General features: G+C 42.3%; 1 protein-coding gene across 1 annotated transcript in view; it reads right to left on the bottom strand.

The window, feature by feature from the left end:
* Nucleotides 1-22,815, bottom strand: part of LOC139545128 (NMDA receptor synaptonuclear signaling and neuronal migration factor-like) — a 67,378-nt gene that overhangs the window by 18,929 nt on the left and 25,634 nt on the right. Inside the window, exons 3-8 of the mRNA XM_071352545.1 lie at nt 21,457-22,224; nt 17,335-17,407; nt 12,257-12,262; nt 10,041-10,118; nt 3,765-3,829; nt 2,272-2,361 (exon numbers count right to left, since the gene is read on the bottom strand). Of these exons, the coding sequence (XP_071208646.1) occupies nt 2,272-2,361; nt 3,765-3,829; nt 10,041-10,118; nt 12,257-12,262; nt 17,335-17,407; nt 21,457-22,224 (1,080 nt within the window). The remainder of the gene's footprint in view (nt 1-2,271; nt 2,362-3,764; nt 3,830-10,040; nt 10,119-12,256; nt 12,263-17,334; nt 17,408-21,456; nt 22,225-22,815) is intronic.

Raw genomic sequence — 22,815 nt, 5'->3', positions numbered from 1 at the left:
CGAATTTATTATTATTTTCGAAATATTTTTTTACACCTTTACACCTTTATTTCACACCTTTATTTCACGACTGTACCTAACCATAAACATTAATGCCTTTCTTAAAATCAATACAAAGAAGTATATATTTTTAAACCTGCATATTTAGCAGGTTAGCAGGTAATATTAACCAGGTGAAATTGTGTCACTTCTCTTGCGTTCATTGCACGCAGAGTCAGGGTATATGCAATAGTTTGGGCCGCCTGGCTCGTTGCGAACTAATTTGCCAGAATTTTACGTAATTATGACATAACATTGAAGGTTGTACAATGTAACAGCAATATTTAGACTTAAGGATGCCACCCGTTAGATAAAATACGGAACGGTTCCGTATTTCACTGAAAGAATAAACGTTTTGTTTTCGAAAGGATAGTTTCCGGATTCTACCATATTAATGACCAAAGGCTCGTATTTCTGTGTGTTATTATGTTATAATTAAGTCTATGATTTGATATTTGATAGAGCAGTCTGACTGAGCGATGGTAGGCAGCAGCAGGCTCGTACGCATTCATTCAAACAGCCATTTCGTGCATTTTGCCAGCAGCTCTTCGCAATGCTTCAAGCATTGAGCTGTTTATGACTTCAAGCCTATCAACTCCCGAGATTAGGCTGGTGTAACCGATGTGAAATGGCTAGCTAGTTAGCGGGGTGCGCGCTAATAGCGTTTCAATCGGTGACGTCACTCGCTCTGAGACTTGGAGTAGTTGGTCCCCTTGCTCTGCAAGGGCCGCGGCTTTTGTGGAGCGATGGGTCACGATGCTTAGATGGCTGTTGTCGATGTGTTCCTGGTTCGAGCCCAGGTAGGGGCGAGGAGAGGGACGGAAGCTATACTGTTACACTGGCAATACTAAAGTGCCTACAAGAACATCCAATAGTCAAAGGTATATGAAATGCAAATGGTATAGAGAGAAATAGTCCTATAATTCCTATAATAACTACAACCTAAAACTTCTTACCTGGGAATATTGAAGACTGATGTTAAAAGGAACCACCAGCTTTCATATGTTCTCATGTTCTGAGCAAGGAACTTCAACATTAGCTTTTTTACATGGCACATATTGCACTTTTACTTTCTTCTTCAACACTTTGTTTTTGCATTATTTAAACTAAATTGAACATGTTTCATTATTTATTTGAGGCTAAATTGATTTTATTGATGTATTATATTAAGTTCAAATAAGTGTTCATTCAGTATTGTTGTAATTGTCATTATTACAAATAAAAAATACATTAAAAAAAATCGGCCGATTAATCGGTATCGGCTTTTTTTGGTCCTCCAATAATCAGAATCGGTATCGGCGTTGAAAAATCATAATCGGTGGACCTCTAGAACAGACAATCATAAAGCTTGGAACAGACAATCATAAAGCTTGGAACAGACAACCACAGAGCTTGGAACAGACAATCATAGAGCTTGGAACAGACAATCGCAGAGCTTGGAACAGACAATCGTAGAGCTTGGAACAGACAACCACAGAGCTTGGAACAGACAATCATAGAGCTTGGAACAGACAACCACAGAGCTTGGAACAGACAATCATAGAGCTTGGAACAGACAACCACAGAGCTTGGAACAGACAACCACAGAGCTTGGAACAGACAATCACAGAGCTCGGAACAGACAATCATAGAGCTTGGAACAGACAATCACAGAGCTTGGAACAGACAATCATAGAGCTTGGAACAGACAAACACAGAGCTTGGAACAGACAACCACAGAGCTTGGAACAGACAATCACAGGGCTTGAAACATACAAGCACATATTCAGACAGACCCAGGACATATACATAGGACGACAGAGACGTACAGTATGGGCGTAAAGAACGGACAGAAACGGTAGAGCGTCACAGTCTGACGTGAAGAGGACGAGGACAAATACTGTCATGGTCAAACTGTCTGTAGAGGAGAGCTTCTTTCAATGATCACAGAGAGGAAATGTGTGTGTGTGTGTGTGTGTGTGTGTGTGTGTGTGTGTGTGTGTGTGTGTGTGTGTGTGTGTGTGTGTGTGTGTGTGTGTGTGTGTGTGTGTGTGTGCGTTCGCGTGTGCGTGTGCGTGTGTGCGCACAGGCACGTAGTGTAGATACAAGCTTTTCATGTTTGTGCATGAAAATAATAGTTACAAAAATAATGTACATGCTTATGCCGAGTATGCTTGAGTGAAGGTGTGTTCGCGTATGTGTCATTGCATGTCAGCTTGCGTGAGTGTGTGTATAGTATTTGTGTGGACTCACTGTCTCTAGAGCCATGGAGAGAGTCAGGCTTCATGGGGATGGGGTCACTCCAGGAGCGGTTAAAACTCTTGGCTCGGCGGTCAGCATATGCTGATGAAGGAGTGGAGGAGAATGACAATGAGTGGAGGATGACGAGGGGGATCACACATACACTTTCCCTAAGTAACCCCATACACACACGCGCGAGCCCTAAACACACACATCTATATTCTCCTGAAGTGTACACTCGTTCACTATTTCCCACAAATCTAAAAGCATTGGATTGGTGGAGGCTAGAGGGAGTTTTCACCATACTTTCAAATCTGTGAATGAAAGGGAGTAGTGATAATTGGGACATAACCACTCAACACAGACCCCAAAACACACTTCCCAAATGTACAACACATGCCGTTTCATTTAAATCAGCGCCCGTTTGGATGAAAACAGTTTAGTTGTATTCCTCTTACCGAGTCATCATAATGATATAGTGGCACTGAGTGGGTGAGCATCTGGTGTTCCAGCTCACAGCTGGGGCTGGCGTATCCAAACCACCCAGTCACTTAACGCCTGCTAATGAGATCCATTCCTCTACTAGCTTCTGCTAACAAGACATCCTACTGTAAAACCCCTGCTAATATAATCCATTCCTCTACCAGCTTCTGCTAACAAGACATCCTACTGTAAAACCCCTGCTAATATAATCCATTCCTCTACCAGCTTCTGCTAACAAGACATCCTACTGTAAAACCCCTGCTAATATAATCCATTCCTCTACCAGCTTCTGCTAACAAGACATCCTACTGTAAAACCCCTGCTAATATAATCCATTCCTCTACCAGCTTCTGCTAACAAGACATCCTACTGTAAAACCCCTGCTAATATAATCCATTCCTCTACCAGCTTCTGCTAACAAGACATCCTACTGTAAAACCCCTGCTAATATAATCCATTCCTCTACCAGCTTCTGCTAACAAGACATCCTACTGTAAAACCCCTGCTAATATAATCCATTCCTCTACCAGCTTCTGCTAACAAGACATCCTACTGTAAAACCACAACTTGGAAGCTTTTATGCCATACAGTTAATAATCTTGACTCTTGGACCACTTTGAGGAGACTGAGAGTTCTGATCTCCTCACATATTTTATTATTTCCCAGACAAGTTTAAATGGTAATGGAAACTTCCTAAAGTGTTTCCATTCCCCTTTAAATTTAGAGAATATGTGGAAAGTGGTGGGTGAGGTGGAATTCGATGTGTTTAGGAGACTTCACTACTAAAGCTGCACCACGCCCCCTGCACTGGACCACTTTCAAAGACGTGTGTTCGTTACTCTCACTGCAACTTGAACTAGATAATATGGAGCTATACCAAACTTATTTCTAAATGCATACATCTACCTTTAATCTACCATACTGTCCATTCTATCCAGCACATGTACTGTATAGGCTACATGCATTTAGCACAAGCACACTAATGAAGTCCACATAATAATAAGCTACGACGCCACACTCACTGGGGAACTCACTCTGAGCCTTCATTCTGCGGCTGCCCACCATTCTCAGGTGCTTCCGGAAGTTTCTGTTTTAGAAAAGAAAAGAGGAGAGAAAAGGGGAGGGAGGGAGGGAAAAAGGGAACGAGTAAGAAGAGGGAGGAGAGAGAAGGAGGAGAAAGAGGGAGGTAGGGATGAGATGGAAAAGAGAGAAGGAGGGGCGAGGGTTTCAGCATACAGGGAAAGCCACAGACACAGAGGGTGAAAGGCAGAAGAAGATGAACAGTTTAGTAACTTATCTGGACAGGAAAGTGAAACAGCTTTTCAATCAATGCCTGGTCATGGACTGCATTATCGACTGTTTGAAGTTATTCAGTCATATCTGATTCAGTTCAAACTCTCTCATGACCTGATTCAACTGCATCAGAAGAGATGAACTCTTTCACAAAGGTTGGCCGGTCTGACTCATCCAAAAACTTATCCGAAAAAATATCAAAAAAATTGTGGAACTGTGAGAAAACTATCCAAGTTTGTGAAACATGTTTCTGTCTGTGATTCAGCCGTCATCCACTGACAACCTCTTGAAAAAAATAATAAACATGTCAAGTTAGTCACACAGAAAGTGTTCTCAATGTAGGACACTGTAGAGAAGATTTAGTAATGAGTAGAGATAACCTTGTTACCTGAGCCTTGTACATTGCCTCCTCATAACCATGAGAAAAACAAATGTTTTATCTCTTTATTTGAGAGGCAATTAATAAAGGTATTTTTCCTGAAACACATTCGATGATATGGCTTAAGGTGCAACTCATGTATGCTAAACCTCCTCTCTTTCTATCCCTCTCTCTCTGACTTAGAAGTTGAAATTAGACTTTGACTTAGAAGTTTAATACTGCCATCCCTCCCTCTCATCCCTCATTACTACTCCTCTTTTCCACCCACTTCATCCCTTATTCCCTTGTCTCTCGCTCTACAAAGCTGGGTGTCTGGCATCACGCATCCATGGTTATTATGTATGCTTGCGTGTGTGCGCACGTGCAAGTTATTGTCTTCAGTTTACCCACAAACACTGCATGCCTTAAAGGATGAAAAGAGGGAAAGATAGGAAGTAGAGAGGGAAAGAGATAAGGGGAAACAGAGGAAAGAAACAGCCCGAAGTGGAACACAGTGGAAGAATTGAAACAAGCCTAAAACAGTGTTTATCATAATTCATGAAGGCTTGTTTGACTCATGGTGCTATTGTGCATGCATGCCTCTGTGAGACAGTTTTAGCGCCGCTGTCGCTTGTCCCTGTTTTAGTGGACTATCTCAAAGTTATTTGTTACCACGTGTTTTCCAGCATGCATTACTGAACCTCTCTACTGTTGTAGTGGGGTCATTCTTGAATTGCAGTGATAAATGCTGTCCCTTGACTCGCAGAGGTGTAGTGATGTTGGGTATTTATAGATTTCTACACCACATGACCAAAAGTATGTGGACACCCGCTAATTTTACAGGGTGTCCACATACTTTGTATATATAGTGCATTTATTATTTTGAATGCTAGAAAGTCAACAAAGTACGTAATATAGTTTGTAGATCAATAAAAACAAAGAAGGCTATTAAAATACCTTTTTTTATTAGTTTAATGTGTATCCATCAGTTTTATGTCAGTGGTGTTACCATTTTGAAAATCACTGATTACTAAGATATACAAGGACCTTGAGCATTCTCTCCAGTTGCAAACTGTTATTTACTTAATCACACTCTATGTCACAAATTTGAGGATTCCATTGCTAATTTGGTGTGTCTCAGTGGAGGCTGCTGAGGGGAGGACGGCTCATAATAATGGCTGGAATGGAGTCAATGGAATGGTATCAACCACATGGAAACCACGTGTCTGATATGTTTGATACCATTCCATTGACTAGACATTATTATGAGCCGTCCTCCCCTCAGCAGCCTCCACTGGTTTATCTAAATCCAAAGTGTCAAAATGAAAGGATTGATGACCTTAGATTTTAGCATTTGTAGCCTCCATTTTAGAAAATGTAACAAAAATGTATCTTTGGTGATACCATCAGTAGCTAGGTTTCCATCCAATTGGCGACAGAGTTCCATGTGAATATTTAAAAATCTGCATAAAAACAATACGTGCATTTCCCCACCAGAGAATTGTTTCCATCAAATTGACTTGTTGCAGATAAAAGTCTGTGCGTAAATATGTAGTGCACATAAAAATACATTTTGCGGTTATATTCCCCTGTACCGAATAAAAAATACAAGTTAAAGGGGTTTCCATCTCATTTTCAATTCTACTGATGGTTTTCTCACAAAAAGGTTTACTTTATATAGCGAGTGTTCCCACTCTGGTATTGGCATGTGCGCTCTAGCCAACAGCACACAGATGCAGATACTGTATATGCATGCTGTTGACTAGAGCACACATATAGCCTACATGAAGAGATTGTTATGGACAAAAGAGCAAGGTTATTTTTATTTGTCAAACGGCAACCACGCATTGATGATCAAGTCACCAGAATAAGACCCTCAATATTTATTGGAAAGGAGCATCAAACTCATCACCTTGCGCTTTCACCACCCTGATAAATTCATAATTATTTATTTAATCTGTAGCCTAATAAACTGCATGTTTTCTAGACGAGTCGTAGTGGGAGGCACAACATGTCATCGTGTGACTCTAAATTTAGTTCGATATGAGAGATATTATGTCAATATTTGGGCAAAAAAGCGTTTCCACTGAATTTCTCGCATAATTAAATTTACCGACACAAAAAGATCCCACCGTGTCTAGAGTATTTTGTTTTGTTGACATTTGGAAAGTTCACAGGAACATTTTCTGTTTCCATCAGGCCTGTCATTTTTATCTGACGTGTACTTTAGGCAAATACAAAGGTTGAATGGAAACCTGCTTATTGGTGTTACTACTCCTACTGGTGGCTCAATGTTATCAACATGGTAAATGTGCATTATTTAAAGTCATTACGCTATCATGTACACTGAACGAAATATCAATAAAGTGTTGGTCCCATGTTTCATGAGCTGAAATAAAAGATCACAGAAATAATAAATTATGCACGAAAAGCTTATTTCTCTCAAATTGTGTGCACAAATTTGTTTATATCCCTGTTAGTGAGCATTTCTCCTTTGCCAAGAGAATCCACCCACCTGACAGGTGTGGCATATCAAGAAGCTGATTAAACAGCATGATCATTACACAGGTGCACCATGTGCTGGGGACAATAAAAGGCCACTCTAAAATGTGCAGTTTTGTCACACAACACAATGCCAGATGTCTCAAGTAGTTTTGAGGGAGTGTGCAATTGGCATGCTGACTGCAGGAATGTCCACCAGAGCTATTGCCAGAGAATTTAATGTTAATTCCTCTACCAAAAGCCGCATCCAACGTCATTTTACAGAATTTGGCAGTACGTCCAAACAGCCTCACAACCGCAGACCAAGTGTAACCACGCCAGCCCAGGACCTCCACATCCGGCTTCTTCACCTGCGGGATCATCTGAGAACAGCCATCCAGACAGCTGATGAAATTTTGGGTTTGCACAACCGAAGAATTTCTGCACAAACTGTCAGAAACTGTCTCAGGGAAGCTCATCTGCATGCCCATCATCCTCACCACGGTCTTGAACAGTCTGTAACCGACTTTGGTGGGAAAATGCTCACCTTCGATTGCCATTGGAACGCTGGAGAAGTGTGCTCTTCACGGATGAATCCCGGTTTCAACCTTCCCGGGCAGGTGGCAGACAGCATGTATAGCGCCGTGAGGGAGAGCGGTTTGCTGATGTCAACATTGTGAACAGAGTGGTGGTGGGGTTATGGTATGGGCAGGCATAAGCTACGGAAAAGGAACACAATTGCACTTTATCAATGGAAATTTGAATGCACAGAGATACTGTGATGAGATCTTGAGGCCCATTGTCATGCCATTCATCTGCCGCCATCACCTCATATTTTAGCATGATAATGCACGGTCCCATGTCGCAAGGATCGGTACACAATTCCTGGAAGCTGAAAATGTTCCAGTTCTTCCATGGCCTGCATACTCTCCATACTCCAATTCCTGCTAATATACAGCAACTTTACACAGCCATTGAAGAGGAGTGGGACAACATTCCACAGGCCACAATCAACAGCCTGATCAACTGCGATTTAGATGGTAGTCACACCAGATACTAACTTGTTTTCTTATCTGTGACCAACAGATGCATATCTGTATAGTCATGTACAGTATATCCATAGATTAAGGCCTAGTGAATTTATTTAAATTGACTGATTTCATTATATGAACTGTAACACAGTAAAATCTTAGACATTTTTGCATGTTGCGTTTATATTTTTTGTTCACTGTAAATTGATTTAGAATGAGAGATGTACCCAAAGATGTACCCAAATAAAAATATAGAAAAATAAAGTTCATTTTTTCCAAAATGCCATGCCCAAATGCCACCGTAATTGAAGAATGACCCAGTGTGAATATCCTAATTAGCTAACCATGTTGGAAAAAGCATACCTCATGCTGTGCATTCTGCGTCCAATTTATAATGGTTATTCATTTCCCAAACTATTTCACTGAGACTGTTGCCCAACAGCTTGCATTAGCAAGCCAAAGGTAATTTGTGTTTTCTAGACAGCTGGGTTTCAAATGAAATATTGTCAAGGTCTCTTACACAAATCAACTAGATGCCTGTGATGGCACGATGTTCTGCCTGGAATGACTCCCGAATGACTCAGAGAGAGAGAGAGAGAGAGAGAGAGAGAGAGAGTTCTCTGTGAGCTATAAAGAACAGATCATGTGTGTTGGTGCTGACTGATATTATCCTTCAGACCTAGATTAATGAGGAAGGTTCCGGTGTGCATGCGTGTGTGTGTGTTACTCTTCTTCATCCTATCGCCACCCATCCATATTTTTCCTTTCATCTAAATATAATAAATCTAACCAAATCGATACAATCAAGAGCCCATCTTATACACATGAGAACACTGGTGCACTGAATACACTGACAATATACGGTACCCTTCATGCTGTAAGGACAGAGCTACACTGTGACACATTGATGCATACAGTCACAGCCAAACAACACTATCCAGGAGAAAAGTGAGCTACACTCCAGTCTCGATGAACACAGTCACACCTCAGTGTGCACTGCAGCAGCTCAATGTTTAAAACGGTCACACCAACACCTGCACCATGAAAAATGGCAAACGTTGATTCATCGGCTATTGTTGCACAGCCAACGGGACTGCGGATTGAAAAGTAGAACAATTTAGCAAATGGCTACATTTGACCAAAGACTTATGGGTCCTGATCAAAAGTAGCACACTACATAGGGAATATGGTGCCATTTGGGACAGCTGTACCGCTGTAGATGGGACCAGGAGCTGGGTTGGAGTTAGTGAGACTGACACTGTGCTACAATAGCCTTCCTCCTTTTTCCACCAGCCCATCCATGTCCAGACAGCAATCACAGCAAACCAGACACTCACGCACACCAAATTACTATTGACTTCTGGAGTCAATTGTCTGGCCCTTTCTGGTGACAGGCAAAGGTTTCCCTGATTTTTCAAAACCTTTCTTTATACAACAGCAAAATACATCAGAAAAGGATCTCCAATAATATTTTGGTCAGGGTAGATTTTGTAACTTTAACATGGCCACCTGTCAGCATACTCCTTTGGAACGCTTGGAAAATGTGTAATTTGAGGGTATTGTGAAAATTACATAATCTGAAAAAGTTAAAAGTTATATGATTTTAGTGTACAATTTTACATGTCTCTGAGCTCACATGCTCGACATTGTACTGTTGAGAATGCAATCAGAACTCCATTTCACGTTTTACATTTGATCGAGCTATTCCAGTTAGGAAATATACCGGGCCTGGGATTTTAAAGTGGTTTTCACAAAGTGTCGTATCATAAAGATCCTTAGAACAGTGAGAGGCTATTGAGACAAGGTTGGTCATTAAAGTTGGTCTGACGGTCTGTGTGTGTGTGTGTGTGTGTGTGTGTGTGTGTGTGTGTGTGTGTGTGTGTGTGTGTGTGTGTGTGTGTGTGTGTGTGTGTGTGTGTGTGTGTGTGTGTGTGTGTGTGTGTGTGTGTGTGTGTGTGTGTGTGTGTGTGTGTGGGACACAACAACAATGCTAGAAGGTACAGTGTGTGTGTGTGTGTGTCTGTCTCTGTTTACGTGCGTCTGTGTCTCTGTGCAGGGGTTGTTGGGGCGTGGGGGGGACAACACTACAGCACTACGTACAGGTGCAGGACAGTCAGGTCAGACATGGACCGTACCTCTCAGTCTCGGTTACTGGAGCGGTTGCCTCTTGTTCCCTTTTCCTCCTCTTTCTCTCAGCAATGCCCCGGAATGCCCTGCTGGGATGTCACAGTGTTAACGGGGTCAGAGGTGAGGGGCTAAGGGTGTGAGTGCAGAGTTATAGAGCGTTAGTGAGATGGGATCCACGTCACAGAGGGTTAGCCACTACAGTGTTGCAACAGGTCAGCGGCTAGTGGGTTAGAGCCAGCAGAACAGGTAAGTGTTGTACACCACACACAGACTGACACACACTGCAAACTGATAAACACTGCAAACTGACACACACTGCAAACTCACACACACTGCAGACTGACACACACTGCAAACTGACACACACTGCAGACTGATACACACTGCAGACTGACACACACTGCAGACTGACACACACTGCAAACTGACACACACTGCAAACTGACACACACTGCAGACTGAAACACACTGCAGACTGACACACACTGCAGACTGACACACACTGCAGACTGACACACACTGCAGACACACAGCAGTGTGTGTGTCCCCCACGCCCCACACTGCATACTGACACACACTGCAAACTGACACACACTGCAAACTGACACACACTGCAGACTGACACACACTGCAGACTGACACACACGGCAGACTGACACACACTGCAAACTGACACACACTGCAGACTGACACACACGGCAGACTGACACACACGGCAGACTGACACACACAGCTAACATACACACACTGCAAACATGCACACACTGCAAACATACACACACTGCAAACTGACACACACTGTAAACTGACACACACTGCAGACTGACACACACTGCAAACATACACACACTGCAAACTGACACACACTGTAAACTGACACACACTGTAAACTGACACACACTGTAAACTGACACACACTGTAAACTGACACACACAAGGATACTACCAAGCCACCAATCAGAGACCAAGAGGAGCAGAGCTTAGACAGAAACAGGGCCATAAAGGTAAAGTACACAGGAAACTATCCATTGCACCAATTGTGTGTGTGTATGTGAGTGTTTGAGTGATTGAGTGATTGAGAGTGTGGGTGTTTCCCTCTGAAATGGATATATGCTGTGACAGGGTGCCAAAAGAAGTAACCATCATGTCTGACAGCATTTATCAGAGTCCTATCCATGTCCTACGCACTAGGCTCAAACATTGTCAGACAGATGATGAGAGCTGTGTGTGTGTGTGTATAAACTAGACTGTTGTATGCTGTGGTATAAAATAATAATCACTATCAAGACGATACAATAGATTACTTTACAAGCAGGTCTAAACCAGATCTATGAATACTGAACAACTCCCATGACATATAATCTATTCACTCTCTGTGCGTCCCAAATGACACTCAATTCCATTTGTATTGCACTACCTTTGACCAGGGTAGTGCACTATAAAGGGAATAGGGTGCCATTTGGGATGAAGCCTCTTCTTCTATCTACACAGGGACCACTAAAATTATTAGTGGTATAATTACTTCATCTTGGAACTACCTACAATGTGGACTTTTCATTACACCTACTGTAGGTATAATACAATATTGCGTAACTATAGTACATTACTGTAGGCAATTCTCTGTTCCTTCTGAAAGGTCGTCCTTTTGTTGCACTGAATTAACTCAGATAGAAGAGAATGATGTGTGTGTGTGCGTGTATACAGTATATATATATATATAGAGGTATGACCCTGGCTGTGTCTGGTACAGAGGAACAGAACACTATGCTACCATCTCATCTGACTCATTGTTCTATATAACTCTGTCTGTCATAAATTTGCCTTGTTGGATCCATATATTAATACAATATAATACTAGCTATACTGTAAGACAAACCAGTTCAATTGAAAATCTTTATTAATGGACGATAAAGATGTTTTTTTAAGCCATCTAGTGATAAATCAATCTATGCTTATTTACAATTTAGACCCATTATGTTGAATATGTTTATTCATTGGATACTTTGAAACTCAGTAATGTTTTATTCATTGGAGATTTGGATACTCAGTAATGTTTTTCCATAACTTCAAACACTCAGCCCAGCAAGGGGGTTAATAGAGGTTAATGAGGACACTGGAGACGGTAGGTAGTAGCACAGGAAGAGATAGATAGCCAAGAGTCAAAAGGAGAGTAAATTGTCTGAGGCGCACAGGGAAGGAGAGTGAAGGAGGGAAGGAGACTCACGATATTCTGTAGACGCAGGAGTTGGTGCAGGCAGGAGTTGGTGCAGGCAGGAGTTGGTGCAGGCAGGAGTTGGTGCAGGCAGGAGTTGGTGCAGGCAGGAGTTGGTGCAGGCCAAGTGGAGAGGGAAGGGAAGAGAGGACAAAAAAGTTAGACACTTCAGTCATAAATATTGGACTTGACAGACAGATATACTGTACACTTGGGAGGGTTAGCTGTTAATCATATGATATTCCAGTCAAGGAAACTGTACGCATCCCAAATGGTGCCCTATTCCCTACAATGTACACTACTTTTTACCGGTCAACAAAGTACACTATATCTGGAATATAACACAGGGCCTGTGACACCAGGTGTGGATCCAAGGGGAGTGAGTACTAAGTAAGAGGAGAGGACAGGTGACGCAGAGGAACGGAGTGACAGAGACATATGGAGAGATAAGGAAACAAAGACATTGAGAGATGTGCTCAAAGAGGGAGCGAGGGAGAGAGAGAGCGTAGGATCCTGAGAGACGTCCGGAGAGAAGAGGATAGATGAGTGGAGCGAGGGAGCAGAGAGAGAGAGAGAGCGTGGGATCCTGAGAGACGTCCGGAGAGAAGAGGATAGATGAGTGGAGCGAGAGAGCAGAGAGAGAGAGAGAGCGTGGGATCCTGAGAGACGTATGGAGAGGAGAGGATAGATGAGTGGAGCGAGGGAGCAGGGAGAACAACAGAGGCGCGCTGGGAGGGCAGAATGTGTGTGTGGGCCGTAATTACGAGTTCAACCAGACAGGTGATAATTAAGCAGTCAGCAGAGAAAGTGTGTGTCTGTGTGTGTGTGTGTGTGTGTGTGTGTGTGTGTGTGCGTGCGTGCTTGGAGAATGGGGTTGCAAAACTACCTGTAAGTTACCAAAGTTACTAAAATCTTTAGTACTTTTGGTAATTAACAGGTAATCTATTTTAACTTTAGTCATGTATACTCGAATAACTTACAAAATATATTTTCATATATAGTATAAATGTTTTATATCTGTGTCATATTGTCCATGAGTTTCTAGTGGATAGACCATATGGTTCAAGAGAAAATAGCTTTTTTAATGAAAAAAGTATCTAATCAAAAATTGCATTATATACAATTAACTTCTTATGGCTGGGGGGCAGTATTGAGTAGCTTGGATGAATAAGGTGCCCCGAGTAAACTGCCTGCTACTCAGGCCCAAAAGCTAGAATATGCATATAATGTAGATTTGGATAGAAAACACTCTGACGTTTCTAAAACTGTTTGAATGATGTCTGTGAGTATAACAGAACTCATATGGCAGGCGAAAACCTAAGAAAAAATCCAACCAGGAAGTGGGAAATCTGAGGTTTGTAGGTTTTCAAGTCTTTGCCTATCCAATATACAGTGTAAAATTTGGTCCGATTGGTCCACTTCCTAAGGCTTCCACTAGATGTCAACAGTCTTTAGAACATTGTTTCAGGCTTCTACTGTGAAGGGGGAGAGAATAAGAGCTGTTTCAATCAGGTGTCTGGCAGAATGCCATGAGCTCAGTCAGGTGCGTGCCCGTGAGAGTTAGCTGCGTTCCTTGTCCTTTCTAAAGACAAAGGAATTGTCCGGTTGGAATATTATTGAAGATTTATGTTAAAAACATCTATACATCATTTGACATGTTTCTACGAACTGTAATATAACTTTTTTGAATTTTCGTCTGGACTAAGTGCCTGCGCCTCTTGAATTTGGATATGAACTAAACGCGCAAACAAAAAGGAGGTATTTGGACATAAATGATGGACTTTATTGATTGACTTGGAGTTACATTGTGTTGTTTAAGTGTTCCCTTTATTTTTCTGAGCAGTGTATATTGTGTAACATGAAGTCCTATGAGTGTCATCTGATGAAGATCATCAAAGGTTAGTGATTAATTTTATCTTTATTTCTGCTTTTTGTGACTCCTCTCTTTGGCTGGAAAAATGGCTGTGTTTTTCTGTGACTTGGCGCTGACCTAACATAATCGCATGGTATGCTTTCGTCGTAAAGCCTTTTTGAAATCGGAGACTGTGGTGGGATTAACAACAAGGTTATCTTTAAAATTGTGTGTAATACTTGTATGTTTGAGGAATTTTAATTATGAGATTTATGTTGTTTGAATTTGGCGCCCTGCACTTTCACTGGCTGTTGTCAAATGGATCCCGTTAACGGGATTTCATCCATAAGAAGTTTTAACTCTGCGACTTTTCCAACTATTTACTTTTTTCACAACTGCCACCAGTTTGGTGCCAAAACATTTACAAGAAAAACATATTGACATAGTAAAATAAATAAGTGTTTAAAAAATATATAAAGGATATTTAATGCTGAAACCCCCATACCCTCATATGGGGCAGCAGGTAGCCTTGTGGTTAGAGCATTGGAAAGGTTGCAAGATCGAATCCCCGAGTTGACAAGGTAAAAATCTGTTGTTCTACCCCTGATCAAGGCAGTTAACCTCTAATTCCTCCCAAACCCGGATCCGGGAGCACCCCCCACAGTAAAAAAGCTGACTAGCATAGCCTAGCATAGCGTCACAAGTAAATACGAGCATCTAAATATCATTAAATCACAAGTCCAAGACACCAGATGAAAGATACACATCTTGTGAATCCAGCCATCATTTCTGATTTTTAAAATGTTTTACAGGGAAGACACAATATGTAAATCTATTAGCTAACCACGTTAGCAAAAGACACCACTTTTTTTACTCCACCAGTTTTTTACTCCATCAGTAGCTATCACAAATTCGACCAAATAAAGATATATATAGCCACTAACCAAGAAACAACTTCATAAGATGACAGTCTGATAACATATTTATTGTATAGCATATGTTTTTTTAGAAAAATGTGCATATTTCAGGTATAAATCACAGTTCTACATTGCAGCTGCAATCTGAAATAGTGCCGAAGCTGCCAGAATAATTACAGAGACCAACGTCAAATACCTAATTACTCATCTTAAAACATTTCTGAAAAATACACAGCGTACAGCAAATGAAAGCCCAACATCTTGTGAATCCAGCCAATATGTCAGATTTTTTAAGTGTTTTACAGCGAAAACACAATATAGCATTATATTAGCGTACCACAATAGCCAGAAACACAACCGCATTTACCAGCAGCAAAGGTTAGCGATCGTAACAATCCAGCAAAAGATATATAATTGGACTAACCTTGATATACTTCATCAGATGACAGTCCTGTAACATCATATTACACAATGCATATAGGTTTTGTTCGAAAATGTGCATATTTAGCAGCACAAATCGTGGTTATACAATGTGATCAGTGGCAACAGGTCATGCATTCTGGCCGGCGCCATCTTGGAAAGGCACCTAATCTAATCAATAAATAATCGTAAACTTGACTAAAAAATACAGGTTGGACAGCAAATGAAAGATGCATTAGTTATTAATGCAACCGCTGAGTTAGATTTTTAAAATTAACGTTACTAGACATACAGTGTGCGTTACAGCCAGACTAGTGCCGCAATAATGGCGGACAAATGCGTTTACATTTTTCCACATAAAAACGGAATAACATCATAAATAGCTCTTACTTTTGGACGAGCTTCCATCAGAATCTTGGGCAAGTGGTCCTTTGTCCAAAAGAATCGTTGCTTGGTTGTAAAACGTCGTCTTCAACTTCGGAATTAGCAGCTAACATTAGCTATGTGGCCACAACATGCCCAAATGTTCAAAGCGCAATACTAAGGAAATTCCGAAAATAGCAATATACTCGCATAAACTGATATAACTCGGTTTAAAATAACTTCGTTATGATGTTTCTAACACCTATATCGAATTAAATTACAGACGGATATAGCTAAGGCCGATAACTGAGCGTTTCAAAATGTCATCCTGAGGTCTTGCTTTGCGCAATGGCGAACATCGTTCCTTGGCCTTTTATAAGCTCTGAGAACTACGTAGAAACTCCATTCCACTTCTCATTGGTTACTGACATCCAGGGGAAGGCGGGTGCAGTTCATATCGACCCATAGGATACATACAGAGCTTTAAACTGATCTGAGAACAGAGCCTCGTTTTCAGACCTTCGCAGTTCCTGTCATGAATTTTGCTGCAGAAAGAGTTCTGGTTCACCCACAGACATAATTCAAACGGTTTTAGAAACTAGAGATTGTTTTCTATCCAATAGTAATAATAATATGCATATTGTACGAGCAAGAATTGAGTACGAGGCAGTTTAATTTGGGAACGATAAATGTCCAAGTTGAAACAGCACCCCCTGTAGTGTCAAGAGGTTTAACCCACTGTTCCTAGGCCGTCATTGAAAATAAGAATTTGTTCTTAACTGACTTGCCTAGTTAAATAAAATATTAAACACCAATTGTATTCACTATGTTGATGGTTAATATTTAGGATATTGTTTTCCAGCTTTGTCATCAAATGTATTACATAAAATGTGTCCTATAAAACCACTGGCCTCCAACTGTCCCCTATAAAACCACTGGCCTCCAACTGTGTCCTATAAAACCACTGGCCTCCAACTGTCCCCTATAAAACCACTGGCCTCCAACTGTGTCCTATAAAACCACTGGCCTCCAACTGTGTCCTATAAAACCACTGGCCTCCAACTGTGTCCTATAAAACCACTGGCCTCCAACTGTGTCCTATAAAACCACTGGCCTCCAACTGTCCCCTATAAAACCACTGGCCTCCAACTGTGTCCTATAAAACCACTGGCCTCCAACTGTGTCCTATAAAACCACTGGCCTCCAACTGTGTCCTATAAAACCACTGGCCTCCAAATGTGTCCTATAAAACCACTGGCCTCCAACTGTGTCCTATAAAACCACTGGCCTCCAACTGTGTCCTATAAAACCACTGGCCTCCAACTGTGTCCAGGGCACAGCCATGTGAAGGAGTCTAAGGCTACATCCCAAAAAGCACCCTATACTGAGAACTACTGTGTATAGGGAATATTGTGCATATTTGGGAGGCACTCTAGAACTCATCCATCATTAGCACACAGAACTCTTTGAGGCAGCCATGTCGTGTTCAGTAGGAGTGGAGCAGAGTGGTGAGGTTATATCTGATATCCTATACTCACGCCTGCATTGTTGTGGTAGCCGTCTGGAAGCTGAACATGTTCTCTTTGGGGAACCAGCTATTAGGGTTGTCCTCTACAAACAAAGGAGACAAAGCAGAAGTTTAGCCCACAACATTACACTTCAAATGTTGTTGTCTGTCAGCTGTTACCCTTCTCCACACAATGTGCTTTGAGTTTGAGAAAAACATTATACCGCAAATGAGTCTTATCACAGGGGACAAGGGATGGGGATAAAGAGACACAAAGACAACTAAAGGCCCCACTCCCCTCCATCCTCCTCCATCATCATCATAATACTTACGCAAAATTCGGTAGAAATTGGATTTCAAACAGCTAAATGCTTTTTCAACTGTATTTTTGAAAAATGTCAATCTGGTTTTGTGCCCACCACAGCACAGAGACAGCCTTTTTATTCTGTTTTTTTATTGTAAATTCAGCCAAATAAGAAACGTCCTCTCACTGTCAACTGCGTTTATTTTCAGAAAACTTAACATGTGTAAATATTTGTATGAACATAACAAGATTCAACAACTGAGACAAACTGAACAAGTTCCACAGATGTGTGACTAACAGAAATTGAATAATGTGTCCCTGAACAAGGGGGGGTCAAAATTAAAAGGCCCTAGCCCTCACCCACTGATCCAACAGGTCCCAGACGTGCTCAATGGGATTGAGATCCGGGCTCTTTGCTGGCCATGGCAGAACACTGATATTCCTGTCTTGCAGGAAATCACGCACAGAACGAGCAGTATGGCTGGTGGCATTGTCATGCTGGAGGGTCATGTCAGGATGAGCCTGCAGGAAGGGTACCACATGAGGGAGAAGGATGTCTTCCCTGTAACGCACAGCGTTGAGATTGCCTGCAATGACAACAAGCTCAGTCCGATGATGCTGTGACACACCGCCCCAGACCATGACGGACCCTCCACCTCCAAACCGATCCCGCTCCAGAGTACAGGACTCGGTGTAATGCTCATTCATTCGACGATCCGACCATCACCCCTGGAGAGACAAAACTGCGACTTGTCAGTGAAGAGCACTTTTTTTCAGTCCTTTCTGGTCCAGCGACGGTGGATTTGTGCCCATAGGTGACATTGTTGCCGGTGATGTCTGGTGAGGACCTGCCTTACAACAGGCCTACAAGCCCTCAGTCCAGCCTCTCTCAGCCTATTGCGGACAGTCTGAGCACTGATGGTTGAATTGTGCATTCCTGGTGTAACTCAGGCAGTTGTTGTTGCCGTCCTGTACCTGTCCCGCAGGTGTGATGTTCGGATGTACCGATCCTGTGGAGGTGTTATTACACGTGGTCTGCCACTGCGAGGATGATCAGCTGTCCGTCCTGTCTCCCTGTAGCGCTGTCTTAGGCGTCTCACAGTACGGACATTGCAATTTATTGCCCTGGCCACATCTGCAGTCCTCATGCCTCCTTGCAGCATGCGTAAGGCACGTTCCCGCAGATGAGCAGGGACCCTGGGCATCTTTCTTTTGGTGTTTTTCAGAGTCAATAGAAAGGCCTCTTTAGTGTCCTAAGTTTTCATAACTGTGATCTTAATTGCATACCGTCTGTAAGCTGTTAGTGTCTTAACAACCGTTCCACAGGTGCATGTTCATTAATTGTTTATGGTTCATTGAACAAGCATGGGAAACAGTGTTTAAACCCTTAACAATGAAGAACTGTGAAGTTATTTGGATTTTTACAAATTATCTTTGAAAGACAGGGTCCTAAAAAAGGGACGTTTGTTTTTGTTGCTGAGTTTCCATCACATCTGGATAGATAGTACTTATACTGTACAATATACATTGTGTTTTCAGTCATAACTATTCTAGAACATGAGCTTTTAAATCCACCCCTAAGCTACTCTCAGTCCATCCCACCTATCTCCCTAAACCACCATCTTATGATTTCTATGAGCCATATAGTTTTAATCTGTGCTGTGATGTTTTACATACATTCTGAACCTGTCTAATCGCATGGTATCTACAGATTGCGATTTAAAGATAAAAGTATTATTATATTGTTGATTGCTAGACTATGGCTTTCTAAATCTCCCAACAGTGCTATTTATAGGGTTCATTTTAGATACATGTTGTGAGACATCCTTACAGCTTTCTGTACGTTTGGATTGAAATGCTGCATTCGACACTGTTGACAATGATGTCCTTCTGGACAGACTGGAGAGTTGGGTTGGCCTCTCTGGTCCAGTTCTAAATTGGTTTAGGACCTATTTAAGTGGTCAAGAGTTTTTTGTCACCCTTGGTGAACATAACTCAGAGAAAATAGATATCGCATATGGCGTTCCACAAGGTTTGATTTTGCGTTTTATATACAGTACCAGTCAAAGGTTTGGACACACCTACTCATTCAATGGTTTTGCCTTTATTTGTACTATTTTCTACATTGTAGAATAACAGTGAAGACATCAAAACTATGAAATAACACACATGGAATCATGCAGTAACCAAAAAAGTGTTAAACAAATCAAAATATATTTTATATTTGAGATACTTCAAAGTAGCAACCCTTTGCTTTGATGGCAGCTTTGCACACTCTTGACATTCTCTCAACCAGCTTCATGAGGTAGTCACCTGGAATGCATTTCAATTAAAAGGTATGAGTTGTTAAAAGTTAATTTGTGTAATTCATTTCCTTCTTACTGCGTTTGAGCCAATCAGCTGTGTTGTGACAAGGTAGGGGTGGTAAACAGAAGATAGTCCTATTTGGTAAAGACCAAGTCCATATTATGGCTAGAACAGCTCAAATAAGAAAAGAGAAATGACAGTCCATCCTTACTTTAAGACATGAAGGTCAATCAATACGGAAAATTAAGATCAGTCAATACGGAAAAGTGCAGTCGCAAAAACCAAGCGCTATGATGAAACTGGCTCTCATTAGGACCGCCACAGGAAAGGAAGACCCAGAGTTACCTCTGCTGCAGAGGATAAGTTCATTAGAGTTACCAGCCTCAGAAATTGCAATTAACTGCACCTCAGATGGCAGCCCAAATAAATGCCTCACAGAGTTCAAGTAACAGACACATCTCAACATCAACTGTTCAGAGGAGACTGAGTGAATCAGGCCTTCATGGTCGAATTGCTGCAAAAAAAACATGACTAAAGAACATCAATAACAAGAAGAGACTTGCTTGGGCCAAGAAACACGAGCAATACTTGGGCGGCTAACAATTCCCTTCAGCTAAATCAAGACCAGGCCGAGGTTCTTACTGTATTATTGAAGCCAAAGCAATAAAGATAAAACACCAGGAAAAAAACCTAGTTGTCATTTTAGATTCTGAACTCAATTTCAAATCAAACATTAGGAATGTGACCAAAGTAGCTTTTTACCACCTGATGAACATTACCAAGGTGCAGTCGTTTCTATCTCAGGCTGATACAGAGAGACTCATCCATGCTTTTCTTACAAGCAGGCTTGACTACTGTAATGCTCTCCTGTCTGGTCTAGCCAAGAAAGCCATTTGTCAACTGCAAAACATACAGAATGCTGTAGCACGGGTACTGACCAAGACCAGACGAAGAGCACACATTACACCGGTTTTGATGTCTCTGCACTGGCTGCCTGTGAGTTTTAAAATTAATTTGATTATTGTTCTATTGGTTTTTAAATCAATCCACGAATGTGCACCCCAATACATGTCAGACATACTTTGTGTTATGAACCCAGTAGGTCCCTCAGGTCCTCTGGCACTGGCCTTTTAACTATCCCAAAGCCTAGGACCAAGAGGCATGGAGAGGCAGCCTTTTAACTATCCCAAAGCCTAGGACCAAGAGGCATGGAGAGGCAGCCATTATTAATTATGCCCCCAGCCTCTGGAATAGCCTGCCAGAGAACCTGAGGGGGGCCGAAACTGTGGACATATTTAAAAGAGATCTTAAAACACACCTTTTTAATTTTGCTTTTCCTTAGGGTGCTTTTTAGTCATTCAGTTTTTATTGTTATTCTTTTGTTTTTGTGTAGTAAAGATTTCTGTTAATTTTCTTTATTTTTCTTCTTTTCCTGTGAAGCGCATTGCATTGCATTCATGTCTGAAATGTGCTATATAAATAAAGCTGGATTTGATTTGGTCATCATCATCCTCCTCCTCCATCCTCCATCCTCCTCCTCACCTCTCTCCTCAGCAGAGCCTCGTCTGTCTCTGCCTTGGTCTTGGCTGTACATCCTCTCTAGCTTCTTCCTCTGTTTTCCTCCGTCTCGCGGAGACGTCTCCAGATCCAGGGAGCGCTGGCTCGGACATGGGGCCCTGATGCAGGTGACACAGTCTGGGGTGCAGTCCTCCCGCGAGCCCCCCCTCCTCACCACCCAGTCCCGGATGTTATGGGCACTCCCTGAGCTCTGCAGGGGCTGGGACTTGGGCCTGTGGCCCTGTGGGCCATGACTATGGTTGCCGCGGGGATGTTTGCTGCCTGGTGGTTGTTGGTTTGAAAAGGAGGGCTGGTTGGCGGAGGGAGGAGGGGACAGAGGCTGCTTCAGCATCTCCAGCTCCAGACTCTCCTCGCTGCCTTGCCCCCCTAGCATGCCTCCCTCCCTGGTGATGGTGTATACCCGCTGGGCAGCTGGCTTCAAGCTGGTCAGGCTCCCCTCAGAGGACCTGGGAGGTGGCTGCTGCTCCTCGGAGGAGAAACTTCGCTCTGCTGAGAGCCTGTGCTTGGAGGGGCCTGTGGGCTGCAGACTGCTTGGCTGCAGGGTGCTGGGCTGGAGACTGCTGTGATGGGGATGCAGTGTGCTGAGCTGGGACTGAAGACTGTGGGCCTGGGACTGGTCCTGGCTGGCCTTGGCCCCACAGTGGCTCTGAGGGTGTAGATTGTTGTTGTGAAGATGACTGATGTCAGGGGAGTCTTTGTCTTGGCCAATGAAGGTATTAGATAGAAGCTGATCTGGAGAGAGCAAGTGCAAGAGCAAGAGAGAGAGGACAAAGAGATGAGCTGTTCATCTTGTGCTCTAAAGGGCTTGGCAACATTTGAGCAAACATCAGAGAGCAAACAAAGCTTTTTGGAGATGAGAGGAGGAATGAGATGTGAAGAGATGGATAACGGAGAAGGGAAATGAGAGAAGGGAGGAAATTAGGAGGTATTTTGAAAGGATGAGTTGGAAGATAGAAGGGGTTTGGCAGACTTACCCGGTCCTCTGCCTCGGGAAGATACACCCTCTCACAGTGAAATTTGCCAGATATAGTGTGGTAATGATTTCAGAGCATTTAGTGCTGCTATACAGTGGGATGAGAGGAAAGCCATGTGATGAGGAAAGTTACAGGAAATGTGAAGCCATGTGATGAGGAAAGTTACAGGAAATGTGAAGCCATGTGATGAGGAAAGTTACAGGAAATGTGAAGCCATGTGATGAGGAAAGTTACAGGAAATGTGAAGCCATGTGATGAGGAAAGTTACAGGAAATGTGAAGCCATGTGATGAGGAAAGTTATAGGAAATGTGAAGCCATTTGTGACTCGTTTCAGGAAACTAGGCGTAT

Source organism: Salvelinus alpinus, chromosome 19, assembly GCF_045679555.1.
Source record: "Salvelinus alpinus chromosome 19, SLU_Salpinus.1, whole genome shotgun sequence".
In the NCBI taxonomy this organism is placed as follows: domain Eukaryota; kingdom Metazoa; phylum Chordata; class Actinopteri; order Salmoniformes; family Salmonidae; genus Salvelinus; species Salvelinus alpinus.
This window is presented reverse-complemented; position numbering and strand designations above follow the sequence as displayed.